We start from the raw sequence: 22,764 nt of genomic DNA, 5'->3' as shown, positions 1-22,764 counted from the left end.
AATGCAGTGGTTCCCAAACTGTGCAGTGCTGTGGCAAACTTGAAGGGGCACCAGCACTCCCAGGCACTGCTATCTTGGCAGGGCTGTGATATTGTGAGATCTCAGAGTGCTGGTAGCTGTCTCATCTTCCCGGGGTGATATGCTGCTGCAAGAGAGCACCAAGAAAGAATTCCTGTGACAATAAGGGCCCCGGGAACTGCTGGTCTAATGTCACATGGCTCTTGTTACAAGTCTGTACCAGCTGAGCTGGTACTTTTATAGGTAGTGTAAAGGTGCTGTTTAAGACAACCCATATTGTTGCCCAAGCTGTTTATTCTATGAAATATTTGAAACTTAAGAATTCAAAACTATTATGGATGATCAGAGATTTGGTCTCCTCATAACAGTTAATTAAGAAATGTCATTTCTGTCACAAAATCAGAGGTTTCCATTTTTCAAACTGATAGCACAGTGAAGAATCACAATTTTTAGAGATCCGGAAATAATTTCATCAGCATACAGACAGTAGAGACAGTGTGAAAACCTGCACAGTATAAAAGAGAGAAAAGGTAAAAATCCTAAACACAAACATTTGCCTGTGATTTGCTCTTAGAAGCAGTTCACTAATTTCAGTGGGTTTATTTATAGAATTAAAAACAGAATTTTGTCATTGCTAAAGGATAAGGCAAAGACACCCACTAATTGGCATGTTTGTTTATTTGTCAGTTGGTGAAAAGTCCATTGTGTACGCAGCAAAACAAAATCTGAGCATCAATTATTCCTATGCAACCCAACTGTGGGCAATGGTCTCTGCAGCAACCATTACAGTACTTAACTAAACATACAAAACATGCTATATGAAAAAAATACTAATGAACTACATGTATTAAATACTGAAAAAAGGTTTACATTTTTATTATAATTTATTTTATTTAACAATCTAAGAAGTTTGCAGCCATCAGCAATTCCAGTGCAATTTCAGGTGCAATTGGAAATTCAGGAATCTCTGTGGAGCTGTTAGTGTAGCGAACCTTGTAGGTAAAATACATGCATACTTTGGATAGGACATGGGAAGGAATCTCTCTGAAATTCACTTCATTTGTTTCATTTTCAGCAAACTGTCCTGTATGTATAAAAAACAGAGAGTAAATGAGTATACAGATCTTCCAGTAACAAAACATAAAAACAAAATTGCATATCTTATTTAGAATATGCAGTCCATTGCAGCCGGAACCTGGAAATTTTAAGTGTGTTCTGTCTCCTTTATGTTTTTAAATCCCTTTAAATTTTGTTCATGTAGAAGAACAAAGTTTCCAAATTAGTTAATATTCTCCTTGAAATGTTTTATTCTATGTTTCTCCTGCTAGACCAGATCTTGTGGTGGCCTTTACCTGAATGATGATATTGCAGGCTGAGAACAGTACTATTAATAGTGACAGTGAAATTATTTTGAATTGTGAAGTTGTTGCATCTGTATATAAAAAGTTAAAATGGCAGTGCCCTTTTCTCTTCTAATACATAGGGTGAGGTTCCAAAGAACAAAAAAAAAAAAACCACCGCAGAACCCTGCCCATAAATCGACCCCACAGATAAGTCGAGGGCAACCATGTCTTGAACGATAAGTCTTGAACGAACAACCATGGAATTTTCTATGACCCTTGGATAAGTCGGGGGTGTTTTTAAACTTAGGGGGGTGTCTGACTATAGTTTTGTCTGATTTTACTCAAGGCCAGATCCTGAAAAATAACCCACCACTAATTGTTACCTAAGAACTGTAGTCTCTAATTTATTAAAAACATAGTAAAAGATATTCTTTTTAAATTCTGGTCTTCATCACCTTTTTGTAAGCACTATCAGAGTAAGTGCACTGTAAACAACATACCAGTAAAACAGTGGTTCCCAACCAGGTATTCATGTACTCCCAGGGACACTCAACAGGACCTTTAGGGGTACTTGAAAAAGAATGGAATAATGATAGAAAAAGGCAGGTCATGCTCCAGAATGCCTGGCAAGACAGGGATGGCTTGCAAGGACCAGCAAGGCAGGAAGGAAAGTAGCTAGCTGGCTGTGAAAGCCCCACCAATAGCTAGTTTTTGGTCATCAATTCATGTATGAACCAGTGATTGAAAACCAGCACAGTAAAAAAGCTGAAACATAATATGGAAAGTGATCAATCACCCAGAATTGCTCAGCACACTTCTGGTGCAAAGCAGTGCAAAGGCAGAGTCTTCTGTTCTTCAAACAGGTAAAAAGAGAAAATATGTGATGAATATATGAAGTCTGGGCTTTCATATGGAGGAGAAGAGGGCTTGTATTATTACAAACATTTTGCTAATAGGAAGTGTACAATTTATGGAAATGGGCTGCCAAGGGATATGCAAGTGAAAAAGGTTGAACCATGAATCAAATCCACCTTTAAGGTGTCTGGTGTGTTAAGCCAGAAGCTCTACATACAGTATATAACTCATGCCTGGGAGTGTGAAATTCAATTCACAGCAGAGAGATGCAGCTGCATATATTTGCAACCCTTTTTACTGAGAAGTAGACCCACTGCTTTCCATGGGTGTTATTCTTAAGTAAGGGTGCATTGAATTGTAGCCTGCTTCAGATGGAAAGGAGGATTCCCATCCTGGTGTTTCAAAAAACAGACCTGCTCTGCAGGCATTTGCAAAGCAGAACCAGGCTGCAGCGGAAGGAAGGAGAATAAAAGGTTAACAAATTGCTTCTAAGGAGCTGTGCCTGCCTGCTGCTTGAGAAACTTGGTGCCTGTCTGCCACTTGAGAAAGGAAACTGTTCAGAGTTGAAAGGCTTTGCCCTCTGATTGACCTGGAGATAAGATGAAGTGATAATTTGAGCTTGATTACTTGGCAAAAATTTCAGGTACTATAGGCGAGTATCTATGGTACTTTGAATGTCTTCTTACTATGCTTTCAAACACAAATGTGAATGATGGGCCAAATCTATCTATTCAGAGCAGTGGTTCTCACACTTTTAGCACTAGGATGCACTTTTTAGAAGGAGAATCTGTCAGGACCCACCAGAAGTGATGTCATGACCAGTAGTGACATCATCAAGCAGGAAATTTTTTAACAATCCTGGGCTTCACTTCTACCCACACTTACCCAGGCGTAAGTCTCAGTGACTATCATTGTTAAAAGCATATACATAGTAGCCTGTTATAAGTATATATCTGTCAGGTGTCATCAAATGCAGTCACATGCCATGGTAGCATCATATTAAAAATAAAATATTGAAATGAATGGCTCATAAACTCCCTAGTGGGTCTTGACCCACAGTTTGAGAAATGCTGATGTAGAGAGTGGGAGTTGATTTTTAGGACCCTGCTGAATTCTATGCACACATACCTCAAAGTAAGTCTAACTGAAATCAATATATCTTATTTCTCAGTAAACATGTACAGAACTTCACTGTGAATCCGTACATGGAGTACAAGCATCTGGCACAAAATGCAATGATGTGTGTATCTAGTGTGTTTACGGAATTTGTGGTGGTCTACATGTGTTGGTCTATTGTCAAATTAAATTTTCTTGGGGTTCATTTGACTACAAAATCTAAACAAAAATGATGCTTTTTCTCTATTTCTAAATGACATGGGTTAAATTAGCATGTTTAATCACTCATGTTTAATCACTATCTACGGAATGTCTCAGAGGTATACACTCAAAGAAAGCAACAATTTTGACAATAGTTTTGTACACTATGTGGTGTATTTATTGTATTCCATTCTGACAATTTTTAAGCTCCTTTTAAGTCACTTATATTTGTGTAATATCCATTTTTAATATGGTTATTGCTCCCAATTTTTCAGAGAGAAAAAACCATGTATTTTGCAAGATACTTGTAAACAGCTCTTTGAAACTGATGCTAGTTTGTAAAAGACCAACTTGCCTTCCATATGCCCAATCAAGTTTGCCAAGGCTTTTGTTTTAGGAATAAAATTCAGTAACACTCAGCTCCTATAAAAAAGTTTCATGTATACTTATCTGCTCAATTTGTGGTTATATCAACAAAATGCTAGGATATCTAGAATTTTTGAAAGAAGGCACTATTATGCAGCAATTCCCAATTAATCTATTTATTGGAAATAAATTCTACTTAGCTTAAAAAGGCATTATACAATCTAGCTTTGTGTACTAAAGAGATCTGTAGTGAATTTTGTTCATACTGCGCTTGCTAACATGAAATAATCTTTGAGATTAAATGAATTTCTGCACCTAGGAAACACAATCCTATTTGAAGATAAAAATCACAGCTCAAGATAAATGCAATACCAAGATATAAAGCCTAGCCGCTGCCCCCCCAGACTCATTCACAGAAATAGTTTTTCCAAGAATCACATTAAATTCCTCTGAATATTCACATACTATTTCAGAGTTAACTACATACTGTGATCACTCTGTTCCCCAATTACATTAAGTAACTTTTCCCCCATTTATTTCAGAATACATACTTTCCAACAAAAAAGGTAGTCTATACAGCAAAAGAAATAAAAACAAGGTTCCCTGTCCAAAGGGACCCACAATCTAAACAGAAACACAAGGGAGACAAGTTGTAATAAAGTGCTTCTCACAATCAGAGCTTAGTTTCCAAGACAGCAGACAACCTATGGAAGTGCAGTCTACAAGGAAGGCTTGAAGAAACAAGTTCATTATTATTCTTAGAGGGAAGAGTGCTGCCTGAGTGACACAAACATGGGGTACAGTCCATCAACATTGGAAAGTTGCATACTGATAAGGAGATATCCAAGGCGGGACTACTAATCCTCAGCCTATGAAAGCCAAGCACCACCAGCAGAAAGGAAACAGTGTGTCAGGTCACTAAAATGTTCTGTCTGCTACCCAATAAATTACATGTATGCGCAATAGTTACATGCAACTCCAAGTCTTAATGAGATAGCTCATTAGCAGTCACTCTCTCACAGATGCAGAATGGCCACAAAAAGCAATAGACACAGATAACCTTCCCTTCCCAGCATCCCTGCTGGCTTCAGGGTACTCCTTTGAATGAGACTCAGACTTACACAGAAGTAACACTTCTATTGCCAACTGGTGAATAACGATGGGAATATTTCCCAGATTCTAAATCTGGGAAATAGTAAGTATTCCAGATGCTAATCTGCTTTTTTTCTTCTTCTTTTCTTTCAGGGTAATACATTGTATTTCAAACTGAATTAAAAAGGACCTTCCTTCCATATTTGCCACCTGATATAAAGGAAACTATCACAATAAGTATGCTTGGACTGGATAGTAGGATTGGATTGGACTGCAATCCTACTAACCTGGGAATCAGCTCCAAGTAATACAGTGGGACTTTACCAAGTAAATAGGCTTAGGAGTGTGATGTTAGAATCAATTTTGTTCTCATATTCAGAACCTATTGTTCCGACCACAAAACCCATCCACTACCAGTTACTATTTTTATGAACCAAAAGGGCAAGGTAAGTTTGAATTATGTAAGAAAGCAGATCTTCGAGCAAGGTAATCTTACAGCACAAGCCTACGCATGTCTATTCAGCAGTAAGTCCCAATGTGTTCAATGAGATGTACTCCCAGGAAAAGGTATATAGGATTTCAGCCTTACAAACTCAACCGTAGTTGCATACAAGGACCTTTCAAGCAATATTGATAAAGCTATAATTTTCAAAATTTGTTTAAATTGAAGACATTTGTGGATTCCTATTATCCATACCATGGAAAAACATATGTTTGATAGAGATGGACATACAAAAATCACAATGCTGGATTGTTTAATAGAGACCCTGGGAAACTGGTTTTGCAGATCACTCAAATGCTCATGTTACATGCACAAAACCAAAAACAGAAATCCAAAAACCTGTTGAAAAAAACAACACCACAATTTGTTATACCTACCCGGGCCACTCAGCATAGCTTTTATTGTTCCTGATGTGAGTGCATGCTCTCTTTTGACAATGAATTCATGGCCATCAGAGGATATCAACTTCACATACATAGCATCAGGGCCTTCACACCCACCATATGTTTTCTCTTCTCCATCTACAATACACAATTATTATTGCTACTTCAATTTTTATCTATTAGCAGGCTTGAGAACCAAAACCTTAACACTGAATTAAATACAAACATGTTACAAAGATTCAAACAAGAACCATTTCTTCAGCACCTTCTCATTGAGTATTCAGTTCTGAATAGGTTCTAGTCTATTACTCTGAAATCCTTAAAACAGTATATCTTCCTGTTAATGTTCAAACTGAATGTAACAGTTTTATCACACATAAATATAACCATGCAGCATTAACAGCTTCACCTAGAAGCATGTGAAGGATTTATTTTATTTTAGAATCATAGACAAACTAGTAGACAACTGACTGCTTGTATTCCTCCTCCCACATAGCTGTTGTTATATATACAGGGCCAGCCTTAGGAGCTGCGGGCCCGAATGCAAAATGTTTTTGCGGAGGGGCACTCCCCAAGGGGAATGAGAATGAGTGGCAGTGGCATCACCACCGACTGTTTCTGGAGGGAGCCAATTTCAAGTTGATCAGACCCAGGGCGGGCAGGAGGCTAGGCTGCACATGGCAAAGTTCCACCTGCTTTGCTCTCCTCATGATACCCCAGCATGGAAGTTTCCATGGCAGAGTGTTAGCTACAGAGCAAGGTACTGGCTGCAGCCACTCCACCTGCCACCCCAGTAAAGGGCCCCTCCAGACGCATGGGCCAATTTGGCCAAAATGGTCAAATTGCCCTAAGGACGGCCATATGTATATATCAGATATAACTAATATTTTTTTGAAAGAGCTAATCATTAAATGCACGTACAAATTTCACCACACAATACAAAGTGGATTATAATAGTGACAATAAAATAGAGGTTTAATATATTTCTTCCCATATTTCCTCCAATTTCTTCCTATATTCTTCATGCTTTCTGGTCAATTTTCTAGTACACTCTAGAATTTTATTTCTAAAACTTTTATTTGCTTTAATCTGCAAGAACAGATTTCTAGCAAGATAAAAAACCTTAATTTATGCAAGATTATAGGCTTTAGTGTCAGGAGTAGGTGGGAATTAATACACTGAAGGAAATTAAGAGTCAATGAAAAAGTATACATACTGCAGCACCACAATTTTTGCTGTAATCAAACTTCTTTAGACACTTTACCAAAGCATAGTCAAAAATGAAAACAGAATTATATAGTATGAAGAGCATGCTTATGAATCTAAGGTGCTTTTGATGAATATTTCCCCCCAATATACTTACCCATTTTTTCTTATCAAATGGTTAATTTTTTGCCTTAGCAGCTTTTGCAATAAGACCTGAAAACAAATGGAAAAGTACATACTTGTTCAGTTTCAATACTAAAAGCAAACAATGTTGTCTGGTGTCAAGATAAGGTCCCCAACAGCAGTCCTTTCTATAGCTCATATGGAAGCAAAATTAAAGCATGACTTGGCTGTGTTTACTGTGCCACAGTACTACCTTAAACACAGATATTCATGAATACATTAACTATCACCTAGTTTGAGACCAAGGTTATCCAAGAATCACAACTGTGCAATTTCCAAGGGTAAGCCCATCTGAGTATCTTGTAGTCAGAGAAACTGCTGATACATTCCAACTCTAATAAGCATGTTTTCAGGCTGTGCCCCAAACTTTAAAGATGTCTGTACTAGTTTAAGGTTTAATATTTTGTCCTGCTTTTTCAAATCGCGCTTCAGCCAGATGCCAGCACACCAAGGGGTAAGTGTAATCAGAAAGGCTTGGAGAGAACCAGTCACTCTCACATGCCCAGATAACTTTAAGATTAGACTATTGTAAGTGCAGTTTAGGCTGGGCTGAACTTGAAAACAGTTCACAGCCTTATAATGCAAACCTGTGTGTGACTAACATGCTTAACGGTGCAATCCTCACCAGCAGTTATGCCGGCATAGGAGGCTCTGGAGGGTCGCAAATGTGCCGCAGAGCATTCAGCTGCGCCAACGTGTGGAGGCAGGCAAAAGCCTCCGCAGATGCTCCCGCACCACCGCTTGGGTCGGCACTCTCGCGCCAATGCAAGAGGCAAAGGTAGGTGTGGGGGGCGTGGGGAGGGGGCATTTCTGGGCGGGGGAGTGCGGGCGATGGGCAGCCCCAGGGGCAGGTGCACAGGGAGCCAGGGGCAGGGCTGGGACCCAGCGGTTGTGCCGGATCCCAACCCCCATCCCTGGAGAGAACAGAGCGGCTTCCAGTCGCTCCACTCTCCGTGGACTTGCGCCACCTCCAGAGGTGGTGCGGGTCCAAGAAGACCCATAGGGGCACTCAGCCCTTACCCAGAGGTAAGGGGAAGAGCTTCCCCTTGCCCATGGCTGAGCCGCTGCACCCAACGAACCTGCGTTGGATGCAATGCAAGCCTCCTGGCTTGCCTGCTCCAGCGCAGGTTTGGATTGCGCCCTACGTCCCACTGTGTTTCAATGGGACTTATTTTCAGAAAGTATGCACAGCTTAATGGTCCAGAATGAGGGTGCCCAACTCTTGGTCAGGATCTGCCACAGCATATATAAGAAGCTCCACAGGTTACTTATTTCCAAGCTCAATTCAAAGTCCTAGTTCTTACCTTGAAAGCCTCAAATGGCTTGGTCACTTCTCTCATATGTAATTCTTCACCTCTTTAAATCATATATAGAAGGCTTGCTCCATATACCTCCTTTCAGAGGTTACCATCTACTAGGAGGCACTTCTGTTATAGAACCTTCATTGTAGAATACCCTCTCACCACTCCTATGAGGCCTACTTGCCTATAGATCTGATCTACTTTAATTCTCCTGGATTTCTGAAGTCAGAAGGATGAACATTTTCAGTGTTTTACTCTTTGGTTTTTAAATATATATATATATTAAGAATTAGAACGTTAATTGTTCCATGAAATAAAATTATACTGTTGTTAAACGCCTGGATGATCTGTGTTGCTGAAAAGTAGCAAACACAAAACAAAAATAAAAAGAAATGAAATCACAAGCACAGTATTGTGGAAACAACACACTTTTCAGCCATGGGGAGAGGCCGTTATGGAATGCAAGTCAGAAGGGGCAAAAAGTGATAATAAAAGTGGCATCAGTCACTATATTATCTGAGTTCCTAATTTATAGGTAAAATTAAAGCAAAGGGTAAAATTAAATATTTGTAGTCTGCAGCCGGTTCTATTCATTTGTATGTTTGTGGTAAATAAATGAACTCGGTAACAATGTATTTGGGACTTTTAAGGCCCAATTCTAGCCAACTTTCCATCGCTGATGCTTCTATGCCAATGGGGTGTGCACTGCATCTTGCAGTGGGGGCGCAGTCATGGAGGCCTCTTCAAGGTCAAGGAAGATTTGTTCCCTTACCTCAGGGCTGGATTGATGCTGGATAGGATTGGGACCATAATTTAGTTAAACATTCCTTACCTGAAGAGAAGAAACACCTTTACCCTCCCCCCCCACTGGTATAGCTAATAACAAGGCCCAGTATAAGGACATGCAGATCAAAAGGAAAAGAAAGGAACATGGTTTGGGGGCACTTACTATGCTTTAAGAACTCCTAAAGGGAGAGGAACCAGGGAAGAAAAATGCAACACAAAAATTTCAAGAAAATTCACAGTTCCTTTAGAGAAACACATTCATTCATACTGTTCAGATGTGATTGGAGGGCAGGAAATGCTCACCCACTGCCTATCCAATGGATTAAAAAAACACAAACCCACCATTTATTCTTTAACATGAGCTCTCAGAATCAAAGTGAAGCATCAGGGAGGCCCTTTGGCCACACTTTCAAGAACCTAATACATTAGCAGGGCTTCATGCACGCATGTTTTTTCTGTATGATTTTTTTTGTAAGTTCTGTGCTAGGATAACAATCTTCACACTGATAGTTAAACTCTGCCACAAACATAAAAGCTGCAAATTTGCATATACAGTATTTTTTTTGCCTTAGCCTACTTTTAAACAAACAATAAAAACAAATAATGTTTGCTTGCCACATGGAGAGCCAAAGAATAAAGTTAGACATGGAAGTGTCAACTCCTAGAAACCCCGCCCAGCCTCCCACTACCATATGCACATCTTGATTCTACGATTTCATCAGACATTGTCCACACACTTTTAAGTTTTAAGGTCTACCTGCCTGGTTTTATGGGCCACAGTTTTATAATTTTTTAAAAAGATGGGATTCTCCTAAAAATTAAGATTCAAGATAGTGATTTCTACACTCAATATCAAATACTGCATCGTAATTACGAGTACATGAGAACACCTAGCAATATTTTAAAACAGAAATTTGCTATTAGTTATGTTTTCAAACATGTTACTTCAGAATTTTGCAAAAAAAACTATTCACATTTAAAAAAATCCTGTACTCAAAACAAGGTGAATGAGTTCTCTTTCTTAAATGTCTAAATTTTCAGGCCATGCTTCAGCTTCCTGCTTTGTCATGCCATTCCCACAACATCCCTTTCCAATCTCAAGAGTCTCTTCCAACATGATGGCTACAAACATTTCACTTCCCTAAGAATAAAAGATCAACAATATAACAAACTCCACCTCTGCTTAAAAAAAAACCTTTCCATTATTTCAAAATATTAACTGATGAGTTATGCAAATACTGGGGAAGAGAAAATAGAGTAACTTTTCCCACAAGGAGTGGAAGTGATGCAAGTTTTCATTTCTGTTGAAATACAGTATTGCAACACTTGACTTCAGATGAACACACACACATCACTGAGAGTCTGATCATTCATGTTTAAGCTCAGGCTGAAAGGCAGAAGCTCTCCAGGTATTCAGGCTGGGGTCTTTCCCAGCCTGACTCAGAAGTGATTGTGATTAAACCTGGGATCTTCTGCATGGAAACCTTTACCACTGAGCTTCAGTCACTCCCTAAGATGTCCTCAGATTTACAGAACACTCTTTTGGGTTGTGCTTATACTGTGGAAGAATAATGTTTTGGGTCAGATAATGACATGCTACACAACACCAATCAAGTTTCCCCTCCCGCCCACACTTTTAAATGGATTGTTTTGCTTCCAGAAATCTGAAAGATAGGTTTAGGACTTCCTTACTCATGTCAACAGACAACAGGAAGAGAAGTTTCTTTCTTCAAAGTACGAAAGAGTAAATGTTCAAAATATATAAGAACAAATTTATCTGCTCCTTTTGCACATGGCAACACATTTTAATCTCCTACCTCACCTCAAGATAGTTACAGACAGATCTATTGACACTAGCTTTGTTTTCACACTATCAGAAGACTGTTGTATCCTAACAGCTGTTTAGCCAATGCAGCTTGGGTTGATTCCTGGTTCCACTTCCCTGTTTCCAGTTCTGAGTTCCTTACTGAAATCAAAGGTGTGAGAATTACATGAGCGTATTCACTAATAGTATTCTATTTACATGCAATGAAATATAGGTGCAACCTTTTTATACACTGATTTTTTTATCTGCAGATTTATCTCAACATGAATGGGGGTGGAATTCAAAGTCACACACATCTTTGCCCCGAGCTACTGTCTTGCTCTGTTTCAAGGCAGCCCAAAACACTGAAAAAAGGCTACACCTCGCACAGGCTCAGAAATAGCCCTGGAGCCATGGAAGAGGCTCTGGAAGATTGTGTGTCTTGAGAAGGAACAGAAAGACTCCTGTATCCCCTGAGCCATCAAAGAGGCTGAAGAGGGGAAGCCAAGGGAAAAACCTCTTGCCAGAATAGGTGCAGCAAGGTGGAGCACATGCCCGCATGCTCACTCAGGCACTCACTCTCTCTCACACACACAGGGGCAATTGTGGTATTAACAGAGGGCATTGCTTAAAAAACCCAGGGAGTGTTTGCCTAATTCCCCCCTCCTTCAGACTGAGGTGGTGCAGGTTCTCTGTGCTCCAGCCTACACAAACAAAACAGTGCAGCAAGCAAGTCATCCCAGCAATCCAAACCATGAGATTTAGGGTACAATCCAATCCACTTTCCTGGGAGTAAGTACTATTGACTAGAATGGGACTTACTTCTGAGTAGACATGCATAGGAGTGGGCTCTGAGGCTGCAATCTTCTCCACACTTTCCTAGGAATAAGCCCCATTGATTATAATGGGACTTCTGAGTAGGCAGACATAGGACTGGGCTCTCAGGCTACAACCCTATCCACACTTTCCTGAGAGTAAGCCCCATTGACTACAATGGGTTTACTTCTGAGTAGAAATGCATATGACTGAGTAGAAATGCAAAAGCTCAGCATCCTACCTACGAAAGAAGCGGGGACAGCGGGCAATAGGGAGGGCTGAGTACGGAGTGGAGAGGCAACCGACAACCGCTGTCTTAGTTTCCTTTCATCCACAAGTGTCAGGCTGTAGCACTATTTGCTTAATTGTATGCAATCTGTGTAACTCTATGCAATCTGTGTAAAATCATGTCATTTCCAGGTCTGATTTAGCAAAATGTAGATTTTCCCTATCGAAGAGGTTTAGGGAAAAAACCCTGGCACATAGAAAGGTTCCACCTGTACATTCAAATAAATTTTAGATAATGACAAACTGAATAAAGAACTGTGACTTGATCACATCCATAGCCCAAGATAACTTTTGGATCACTTGATATTGTATGCCCACGGGGATGCTATCCTGGACAAGCTACTCTAGCATGATGCCAGATACAAGACTTCATAAGTGCTCAATGAGTCAACAGCTTAAACAGAGTGCGCTGAGGCACCTACATATTCACCTACAAAAATAGAACTGAAAATATGTCAACTCTGCACCCCAAAATATGCAATTAGTTTTATGGCAGAGCAATGAAAACAGACCCCTTTCATTCTCAAAAAAATCAGAAGTGTGCCGGTCTTGTTGCATTTCAGTGCTTGTAAATAAAGAGGTATAGGTTTGTTCAATCCTCTGGCCAGAGATACAACACTCACATGCTAACGAAATAATAGGTAGAGCTGCTTAATTCTCATTTTACATCTGACTTCTCCCATATGGGAAAGGTGGTCCAACCTAACAGTAGCACTAAAAAAGAATCAGGAGTATCAGGACTTGTTATGTAAAGAAGTGTAAGGGAACACACTGAGTTACTCTAAATGAATTTAAGTTCCCAGGATCACATGATCTACACTCCAGGATACTGAAGAAGCATCAGTGTGTTTGTAATACTGAAGAAGCTTGCAGATGCAGTCTTGGAGCTGCTGTCTGTCACCTTGAGAACTCCAGAAAAATGGAAAAAGTGCCTGCAGGCCCACCTGTGAGGCCAACTTAAGTATTCACCTCAGGCAGTGGATTAGTGGGAAGGTGCTCATCATCTACTTGCCTTGCTGCTCTTCACTCTCCTTCCACTCCCTAAATTGGAAAAGGAAGAGGGGGGACAAAGAGGGAGCAGAAATGTGAAAGAGGGGAGAGTGCTGAACTAAAACATTGGAGAGGGGGAGAAGCAGAGGCTGGCACATCTTCGAATTGGGGGGCGGAGGCAGCATCTGGCATCCCACCTCAGGTGTTGAGAGGTCTTGGGTCAGCTCTGGGCACCTGGAGATAATCAAATATCACCCCCAGCTTTAAAACAAGGGGAAAGGAAAATCCAGGAAACGGCAGTCTAATATCAATATCCAGAGAGATCCTGGAATAGATTAAACGGAATATCTGTTCACTTAGAATCTTTAGGGGTGATTTCTAGGAGCCCGCAAGGGTTCGTCAAGAACAAGATATACCACATGAATCTCAACTTCTTCTGTGAGAGTGACTAGTAGTGCATCTGACAATGGGAATGCAGTGGACATTATGTATGTAGATTTCAGCAAATAATTTGACAAAGCCTTCCATGATACCCTTTGGGATAAAATTATATAATGAGGGCTATATGGTACTACTGTTAGGTTGGCTGAACATCTGTCTCTAATGAGTGCTACTAAATGGCTCCTTGTCAACCATCCTGGAGGAAAGTTATCAAGCAGAGTGCCACAGGCTTCTGTCATGGGCCCTGTGCTATAAACATATTTATAAATAACCTGAATGATTGAGAAGAGGGCTGCTATCAAATCTGCAGGGAGGGGGCAGGACAGCTAACACCCTGGAACCCTTAATCAAGATTATCTTGACAGGCTTGATCATTGGGACCATAACAAAAAGATAAAGTTCAAGAGAAACAAATGTAAAATATTACATATGGGAACAGACAGAAAAAGAATCAGAGGCACATGTACAGGACGGGGGAACCTGGCTTGGCAGCAGCATGTATAAAAAAATCTAGATGCTTTACGGCACAATCCTATGGATCTCTATTCAAAAGTAAGTCCCATTGTATTAAGAATGTAAGAAGAGCCCTGCTGGATCAGGCCATAGGCCCATCTAGTCCAGCTTCCTGTATCTCACAGCGGCCCACCAAATGCCCCAGGGAGCACACCAGATAACAAGAGACCTGCATCCTGGTGCCCTCCATTGCATCTGGCATTCTGACATAGCCCATTTTCAGTGTTCAGTGGGGCTCACTCCCAGGAAAGTGTATAAAAGATTGTATTCAGAGTACCACAAGCTGATGCAGTGTGATGCAGCTGCCAAAAGTGCTAATGTAGTACTAGGATGCATTAACAGAGGCAGAGTCTAACTCATGAGATGCAATAGTGCCATTTTATTTTGCACTAGTCAGACTTCATTTGAATACTGTATCCAGTTTTGGGCACCACATTTTAAGGACACCGTTAAGCTGGACTAGGTTTAGAGTAGAGCAACTATGATGGAGTTGCTCTACTCTGATGGTGAGGAGTCTGGAAACTAAATCCTATGAGGAAAGTTAAAAGTGCTTGGCATGTTTAGTCTGGAAAAAGAGAATACTAAGAGGGGATTTAATAGCCATCTACAAGTAACTGAAGTGCAGTCATATAGAAAGAGGAATGGACTTACATTCTGTGGTTTTTGGGGGCAGGACTAAAACTAATGAAGGGAAGAAGATTTAGACTAAACATGAGGAAGAATTTAAGTTCAATAGCTGCCTGGCATTGGAACAGTCCACCTTGTACAGCTGTGGGCTCTCTCTCTCTCATTGGAGGTTGTCAAACAGAGGCTGGATGGCCACCTGTCAGGGATGCTGCAGTTACTTGCACTGAAGAGGGGGTTGGACTAGATGATCTCAAATCTCCCTTCCAACTCTATGATTACTTGCTGCTAACATTCAGGCAGAATAGGGAGAGACATATTTGTCAGTTCAGTTGTATTTAAAATAAAACAGTCTCCAAGCATAAGTTATTCTTCCCTTAAAACGACCAAACAACTCTACCTGTTCTCTATACTGAAAGTGCAGAGACAGCAAACTAGGTATAAAGCTTGTCTAAAATGAAACACAAAGAGTTTCAGGAGGTCTGGGCAGGAGGTCTGGTCTAGAGGGTAGAGCCTCCATTTGCCTGAAGATTAACATCCACAAGGTCGCCAGTTCGAGGCCACCGGCACCGTGCGACCTTGAAGCAGCTGACAAGCTGCAGCTGAGCTGTTCCATCTGCTCGGAGCGTGGGAGGATGGAGGCCAGAATGTTAAACCAGATCGGAGTGTAACAGCTTGAATGTGGTGGTTCTTGAAAGAGAGAACCTTCTTTCAATTTGTAAAAATCCCTGCGTGGATTTAATAAGCCTGCCTGTGTAAACCGCCTTGAATAAAGTCTTGAATAAAGACCAAGAAAGGCGGTATATAAATACTGTATATTATTATTATATTATTATATTATATTAACTACACAAGACACAAATTCATTTTCATAAATTGCAATATAATGGAGGTACCTTCCACTAAATGATGAGAGTCTCCATACTTGTACAGAGCAACAAGTACAAAACCTATGAAGGAGGAATCTATGGTGCAATTTATAAAGGAGGCCACTACCTACACATAGAAATATTCATGGAATATTCAACCATAGTCAAACAATAGGTGCTACATCAACAATATTCATTCTGTGAATTGCCAAGTGTCTCAGAGCTACATGTTACTGATTAGATTTGAAACAGCCTGCCTCTCTGAGAAGTACAATGACTAAAAAAAATCATCAAGAACATAAAATTTCTGGACCGTATATCCCATTTCAAGTTGCAGTAGCTCTGACCCTGCTAAGGAAAGGGAGGGAGAAAAAAAAAAACCAGGAATGGATAAAGTGAGGAAAAACCCCTTTGGTCCTCATGTACCACAAGTGATTTATCTATGTGCCACCAAGTGCCAACTATGTAACTATTCCCCAGTACGAAAGTGTTGGCTCAACAGGAAATCTTTGCTAACACTCATGCTTTTGTCCACTCCTTCTCACAGCAAAAAAAGAAAAAGAAAAAAATGAATCCACTGCAAGTTAATATACAACCATTTTGCCTTTCAACAAAAGTTTGGATGATATCATCTTCGGAGCTCTACCAGACTTATGGCTAGAAGGTTTGATCACAGTAGAAGTTACTGCCAAGTAAACATGTATAGGATTATGTTTAACTTTTCTACTACATAGAAGTCTCCAGCTCTCTGTGCACCTCCAAGTAAACGCTATCGGCCTCTGGTGAACTTCCAAACAAATATATGGTGACCCATTAGTAAACTCAGAATGCCAGGTGCAGGGGAATGACAACAGGATGCAGATATCTTGTTGTCTTGTGTGCTCCTTGTGGAATCTGGTGGGCCACTGTGAGCTACAGGAAGCTGGACTGGATAGGCCCTTAGTCCAAACCAGTTGGGCTCTTCTTAAGTTCTTAAACTGTTAAAGGATTCTACTCTACTCAGTTGAATGTACTGGTGTTAAAATTGTCATCACAGGCCCAGCTTCAGAAATAATATGGCTGGACAGCAGAGACAGGGCCTTTTTGGTGGTCTTATTTTTATTTTGGATTACCCTATATTATGACCGCTTTAATAATGTAGCAAGTCACCTAAGAACATCAGAAGAGCCCCAATGGATCAGGCCAAAGGCCCATCTAGTCCAGCTTCATGTATCTCACAGTGGCCCACCAGATGCCTCAGGGAATATACAACAATAAATCTGCATCCTGGCGCGCTCCCTTGCATCTGGCACTCTGAGGTAGCTTACTTCGAAAATCAAAACATTGCACATACCCATCATGGCCAGTAACCTGTAATAGAGTTTTCCTCCAGAAATTTGTCCAATCCCCTTTAAAAGGCATCTAGAACAGATACCATCAACACAACCTGCGGCAAGAAGTTTCATAGACTAATTACATGCTGGGTAAAGAAATATTTGTTTTTGTCTGTTCTAACTCTTTGAAGACTCAGTTTAGGTAGATGTCCCCTGGTTTTGTTGGTTTGAGAGAGAAAAGAACATCCCTCTATCCGCTCTATTCATCCCCTGCATATGTCTCAATCATGTTCCCTCAGGTGCTTCACAGACCACAAAGGAAGGAAGAGGATGGTGAGGGAGGGAAAGGGGAGATAAAAGGAGACTTAGAGATGGCAGAGAAATTAAATGAGTTCTTTGCATCTGTCTTCACGGCAGAAGACCTCGGGCAGATACCGCTGCCTGAACGGCCCCACCTGACCGAGGAGTTAAGTCAGATAGAGGTTAAAAGAGAAGATGTTTCAAACCTCATTGATAAATTAAAGATCAATAAGTCACTGGGCCCTGATGGCATCCACCCATGAGTTATTAAGGAATTGAAGAATGAAGTTGCAGACCTCTTGACTAAGGTATGCAACTTGTCCCTCAAAACGGCCATGGTGCCAGAAGATTGGAGGATAGCAAATGTCACGCCTATTTTTAAAAAGGGAAAGAGGGGGGACTCGGGAAACTATAGGCCGGTCAGCCTAACATCCATACCGGGTAAGATGGTGGAATGCCTCATCAAAGATAGGATCTCAAAACACATAGAGAAACAGGCCTTGCTGAGGGAGAGTCAGCATGGCTTCTGTAAGGGTTAAGTCTTGCCTCACCAACCTTATAGAATTCTTTGAAAGGTCAACAGGCATGTGGATGCGGGAGAACCCGTGGACATTATATATCTGGACTTTCAGAAGGCGTTTGACACGGTCCCTCACCAAAGGCTACTGAAAAAACTCCACAGTCAGGGAATTAGAGGACAGGTCCTCTCATGGATTGAGAACTGGTTGGAGGCCAGGAAGCAGAGAGTGGGGGTCAATGGGCAATTTTCACAATGGAGAGAGGTGAAAAGCGGTGTGCCCCAAGGATCTGTCCTGGGACCAGTGCTTTTCAACCTCTTCATAAATGACCTGGAGACAGGGTTGAGCAGTGAAGTGGCTAGGTTTGCAGACGACACCAAACTTTTCCGAGTGGTGAAGACCAGAAGTGATTGTGAGGAGCTCCAGAAGGATCTCTCCAGACTGGCAGAATGGACAGCAAAATGGCAGATGCGTTTCAATGTAAGTAAGTGTAAAGTCATGCACATTGGGGCAAAAAATCAAAACTTTAGATATAGGCTGAGGGGTTCTGAGCTGTCTGTGACAGATCAGGAGAGAGATCTTGGGGTGGTGGTGGACAGGTCGATGAAAGTGTTGACCCAATGTGCGGCGGCAGTGAAGAAGGCCAATTCTATGCTTGGGATCATGAGGAAGGGTATTGAGAACAAAACGGCAAGTATTATAATGCCGTTGTACAAATCTATGGTAAGGCCACACCTGGAGTATTGTGTCCAGTTCTGGTCGCCGCATCTCAAAAAAGACATAGTGGAAATGGAAAAGGTGCAAAAGAGAGTGACTAAGATGATTACAGGGCTGGGGCACCTTCCTTATGAGGAAAGGCTATGGCGTTTGGGCCTCTTCAGCCTAGAAAAGAGACGCCTGAGGGGGGACATGATTGAGACATACAAAATTATGCAGGGGATGGACAGAGTGGATAGGGAGATGCTCTTTACACTCCCACATAATACCAGAACCAGGGGACATCGACTAAAATTGAGTGTTGGGCGGGTTAGGACAGACAAAAGAAAATATTTCTTTACTCAGCGTGTGGTCGGTCTGTGGAACTCCTTGCCACAGGATGTGGTGATGGCGTCTAGCCTAGATGCCTTTAAAAGGGGATTGGACAAGTTTCTGGTGGGAAAATCCATTATGGGGTACAAGCCATGATGTGTATGCGCAACCTCCTGATTTTAGAAATGGGTTATGTCAGAATGCCAGATGCAAGGGAGGGCACCAGGATGAGGTCTCTTGTTATCTGGTGTGCTCCCTGGGGCATTTGGTGGGCCGCTGTGAGATACAGGAAGCTGGACTAGATGGGCCTATGGCCTGATCCAGTGGGGCTGTTCTTATGTTCTTATGAAGGTTTTGCATTTTTAAAAGTCACTTTGACACTGTTCACTTGATACTGAAAGGATTCACTGGCCTTATAAAACCTGGAATGTCACCTACCTTGGGCGTTCCCTTGACTTAAGGTGCAATGACACCTACACCTGAGGATAGTCACACAATACACAAAAAAGGAAGGGAGAGAAACCAATGGCTTAAGGCAGGGGTGCCCAAACCCTGGCCCTGGGGCCACATGTGGCCCTCAAGGACTCCCAATCCGGCCTGCAGGGGGTCCCCAGTTTCCAATGAGCCTCTGGCCCTCCAGAGGCTTGCTGGAGCCCATGCTGGCCAGACACAACTGCTCTCAGCCTGACAACCAACTGTTCAACCTCTTGTGTGAGCTGTGGGATGAGGGCTCCCTCCACTGCTTGCTGTTTACGTCTGTGATACAGCAGCGGCAGAGAAGGAAAGGCCAGCCTTGCTTTGTGCAAGGCCTTTCATTTATTTCCCCCCCCGGCCCCCAACACAGTGTCAGAGAGAAGATGTGGCCCTCCTGCCAAAAAGCTTGGACACCTCTGGCTTAAGACAACAGGAAAAGCATGACCTCTTTGTAACAGGAGAGGAGGAAGGCCGGGAAGCCTGGCCACACACGTGAGGGCCAGTGGTGGAAGAAGATGGCACTATGAGAGGAGGGAGTCCCAGAGGCAGAGCTGTGCGTGGGGGGACGTACTGCAATGAACAGCAGGGCCATGGGGTGGGTGGGGAGGCAGGTGAGGCAGAGCATCCCCACCGGAGTCCTTCAAAGAGCAGTGCTGCCATCCTGTGAGGCGTGCAGGCACTCACAACCACACTGCAGTCGCGCTGCTTCTCAAAGGACTCCAGAAGGGAGGCTCTGCCTCACCTGCCTCCCCCCACAGCACATCCCTGATGAATGGGGCTTGGGGCTCCTGCTGAGGGGGCAGGAAGGGGTGGGCCTACCTGCAGTGAGGGGCCTACAACGGAAGCAGGTTGCAGTCCTGTCCACCTACTTGGGAGTAAGCCCATTGACTCTAATGGGGCTTACTTCTGAGTAGACAGGCCCGGGCTTGGGCTCTTCAGGAGAGGAGAGCGGGCGGCGCTCCCGCGGGCGCTGCATTCACACACACGGTGGCGACTGACTGACTGACTGACTCCCTCCCAGCCGCCGCCGCCGCCGCACTCACCTCTGCCCGCCTCCCCAGCCAGACCCCGCAGTGGATGTTCTCGGGGTAGCTTCTGCAGGCCCCTTCGCGGTTCCGGCCGGGCTAACCGTCCAAAACCACTTCCGGGAGGTCACCGAGTACAGCTTCCGGTACGGAGAGCGGGGCCGGGCAGAAAAACCATAGAGGCAAAAGGCTAGAGTACCCCCACCTCATGTGCGAAACAGCCACCGTCAGAATACAAGGGCGAGGAAGGGAGGCGCTCTGAGTGCGTCTGCTGCGTTTCAGGGCCCGATCTCAGGGCATGGCTACTCAGAAGCAAGTCCCGTTATAGTCAAGGGGGGCCTGCTTTTGAGTAGGCTGCATGGAATTGGGCTGAAAATTGTGTCTTTTTGTGCCACTTCACAAAAAGGGAGAGTTTTGCCCAGTGATGGTTCTGTCCAGCCAGGGCTGCTTCTGCTTCTGTGTTCTCAGAATTGCTCTCACTTTTCCCTCATAAGCGAAAAAAATTCCCTTTTCATACCGAAAGGAACGGCCCACCCTGTGCTTTGAGAATCCCGAGTGCAAAAATACCCCCAAAAGTCACTCTCCCAAATATGGAGCGTTGCACCCGGGGTGTGTCTTGGCAAGTGTACAATTAATAAATAACGGTTTCCAAGAACCTCCTCACTGTGCTTCAACCCAAAGATCAGACAAAGAGCCCCGATGCACCAGGCCAAAGGCCCACCTAGTCCAGTTTCCTGTGTCTCACAGTGGTCCACCAAATGCCCCAGAGAGCACGCAAGACAACAGACACAACCTGTGTCCAGGTGCCCTCCCTGCATCTGGCATTCTGAGGGAAGCTACTTCTAAAATCAGGAGTTGCACACACCCATCGCAGCTTGTAACCTGTAATGGATTTTTCCTCTAGAAATCTTCCCAGTCCCCCTTTTGAAGTCGTACAGGCCAGACACCATCACCACATCCTGTGGCAAGGAGTTCCACAGACTAATTACATGCTGGGTAGAGAAATATTTTCCTAACTCCCAACACTCAGTTTTCTTGGATATCTTCTGGTGGCACATGCAGACCAAAGACGGTGGGGGCATCATTCAATGCTATGGAGTCCGCTTAAGGCTCCTATTAAGGCTACCGTCCTATCCACACTTTCCTGGGATTAAGCTCCATTGATTACAGTGGGACTTACTTCTGAGTAGGCATGCATAGGACTGAAGTCTTAGGCTGCAGGCCTATGCACATTTACATGGGAGTAAGCCCCGTTGACTACAATGGGACTTACTCCTGAGTGGACATGCATAGGCTTGGACTCAGTGCAAACCATTACTGCCCAACGTTGCACATGCGCAACAGGAGTCAAACGCGTGCACCTGCGGGCTGGGCAGAAATGGGTTCTCTGGCACTAAAAATGATGGTTGGGGGGAAGCATTAGAAGCAGGCCATTGTGACGTCATGACGTTCCAAAAGGAAGAACGCCTTGCTGTCGGCACCACAGTATCCGCAGCAGAGACAGCCTCTCCCACTCAACCCTACACATACGTCACCTTGGCCTAAGAAGCCCGGCCACGCCTTTCCCTGCTCTTTGGGAATGCTGGGAAGTGTAGTTCTCAGAAGTCACCTTGGCCCAAGAAGCCCGGCCGCACCTTTCCCTGGTCTTTGGGAATGGTGCGAAATGTAGTTCTCAGAAGTCCAAGGGGCGCTGCTGTCATTCTAATAATACAAATTCAGGAAGTGATGAGGGCTTGAGATGATAGCCCTTGTCGTCCTCATCCCGTTATACCCAGGGTATCGCGAGAGTTGGCGGAGCGCGAGACTTGGCGGAAGTTTGAATTCTTCTCGGCTGGCGGCCGTTGATACTGTTGAGCGGCCGTTGGTGGTATGTTAGTGGGGGCTGTTGGGTGCGCGCGCGCTGTGGTGTGTCTGCTGGACTGCGTTGTGGTGAGGGAGGCTTGGGGGCTCCTCTGCGTCTTTCCTGGGGGGCGAGCCTAGCAGGGTGCAGCCGCAGCAGCAGGGACTGAAGGCCCGTCCTCCCATTTTTGCCGGGGCAGCTGTGCCAGCGGGGCGGGCACTGGCCTGTGGTGGTGGGGACCTCCTCGAGGGCGCACGTGCCCTGACCTCAGGCTGGAAAGTGGGATAGGACCAGGCCCTGACTCAAGGAAGGTGTCCAGGACCGAGGTCCTTCTGGAAGGCGGGGGCCAGAGCTGGAGGGGGAGTGGGGTGAAGGGCTGAGGGTTCCACAGGCAGGGGGACCAGCCTCGCGTCCTGGAAAAGAACTTCAGCGCCCTCCTTTTCCCTGTGAGCAGGTGCTGCAAGGAGCAGCAGAGAAGCCCAACATACTGGATCAGAGAAGCCCAACAGCAAAGGCCCACCTGGCCCAGCTTCCTGGGTCTCACAGCAGCCCACCAGGTGTCTCAGGG

At 43.5% G+C, this 22,764-nt stretch overlaps 1 protein-coding gene across 3 annotated transcripts; it reads right to left on the bottom strand.

The window, feature by feature from the left end:
- Positions 1 to 678: 678 nt before the first annotated feature.
- Positions 679 to 22,076, bottom strand: ELOC (elongin C). 3 transcript variants are annotated; one of them, XM_066625474.1, is made up of 4 exons: positions 21,966 to 22,076; positions 7,240 to 7,295; positions 5,871 to 6,014; positions 679 to 1,102 (listed from the first exon to the last, which is right to left on the bottom strand). In XM_066625474.1, exons 2-4 carry the CDS (start codon positions 7,241 to 7,243, stop codon positions 912 to 914), a joined length of 339 nt encoding a protein of 112 aa, XP_066481571.1. In that variant the 5' UTR covers positions 7,244 to 7,295; positions 21,966 to 22,076; the 3' UTR covers positions 679 to 911. The 3 variants fall into 3 exon arrangements, with proteins under 3 accessions (XP_066481571.1, XP_066481570.1, XP_066481569.1); XM_066625473.1 differs by lacking the exon at positions 21,966 to 22,076 and adding an exon at positions 21,892 to 21,959; XM_066625472.1 differs by lacking the exon at positions 21,966 to 22,076 and adding an exon at positions 20,375 to 20,485.
- Between the last annotated feature and the right edge of the window lie 688 nt (positions 22,077 to 22,764).

The sequence above is a fragment of the Tiliqua scincoides genome, chromosome 4 (assembly GCF_035046505.1).
Source record: "Tiliqua scincoides isolate rTilSci1 chromosome 4, rTilSci1.hap2, whole genome shotgun sequence".
NCBI lineage: Eukaryota > Metazoa > Chordata > Lepidosauria > Squamata > Scincidae > Tiliqua > Tiliqua scincoides.
Note: the sequence above shows the minus strand (reverse complement) of the source record. Positions and strands in the feature narration are given on the sequence as shown.

Excerpts from the sequence above, each read along its gene's own strand:
- ELOC (XM_066625474.1), bottom strand. Across the intron at positions 1,103-5,870 it reads AGCTATGCTGAGTGGCCCGG|GACAGTTTGCTGAAAATGAA; the intron begins GTAGGTATAACA and ends TTATACATACAG.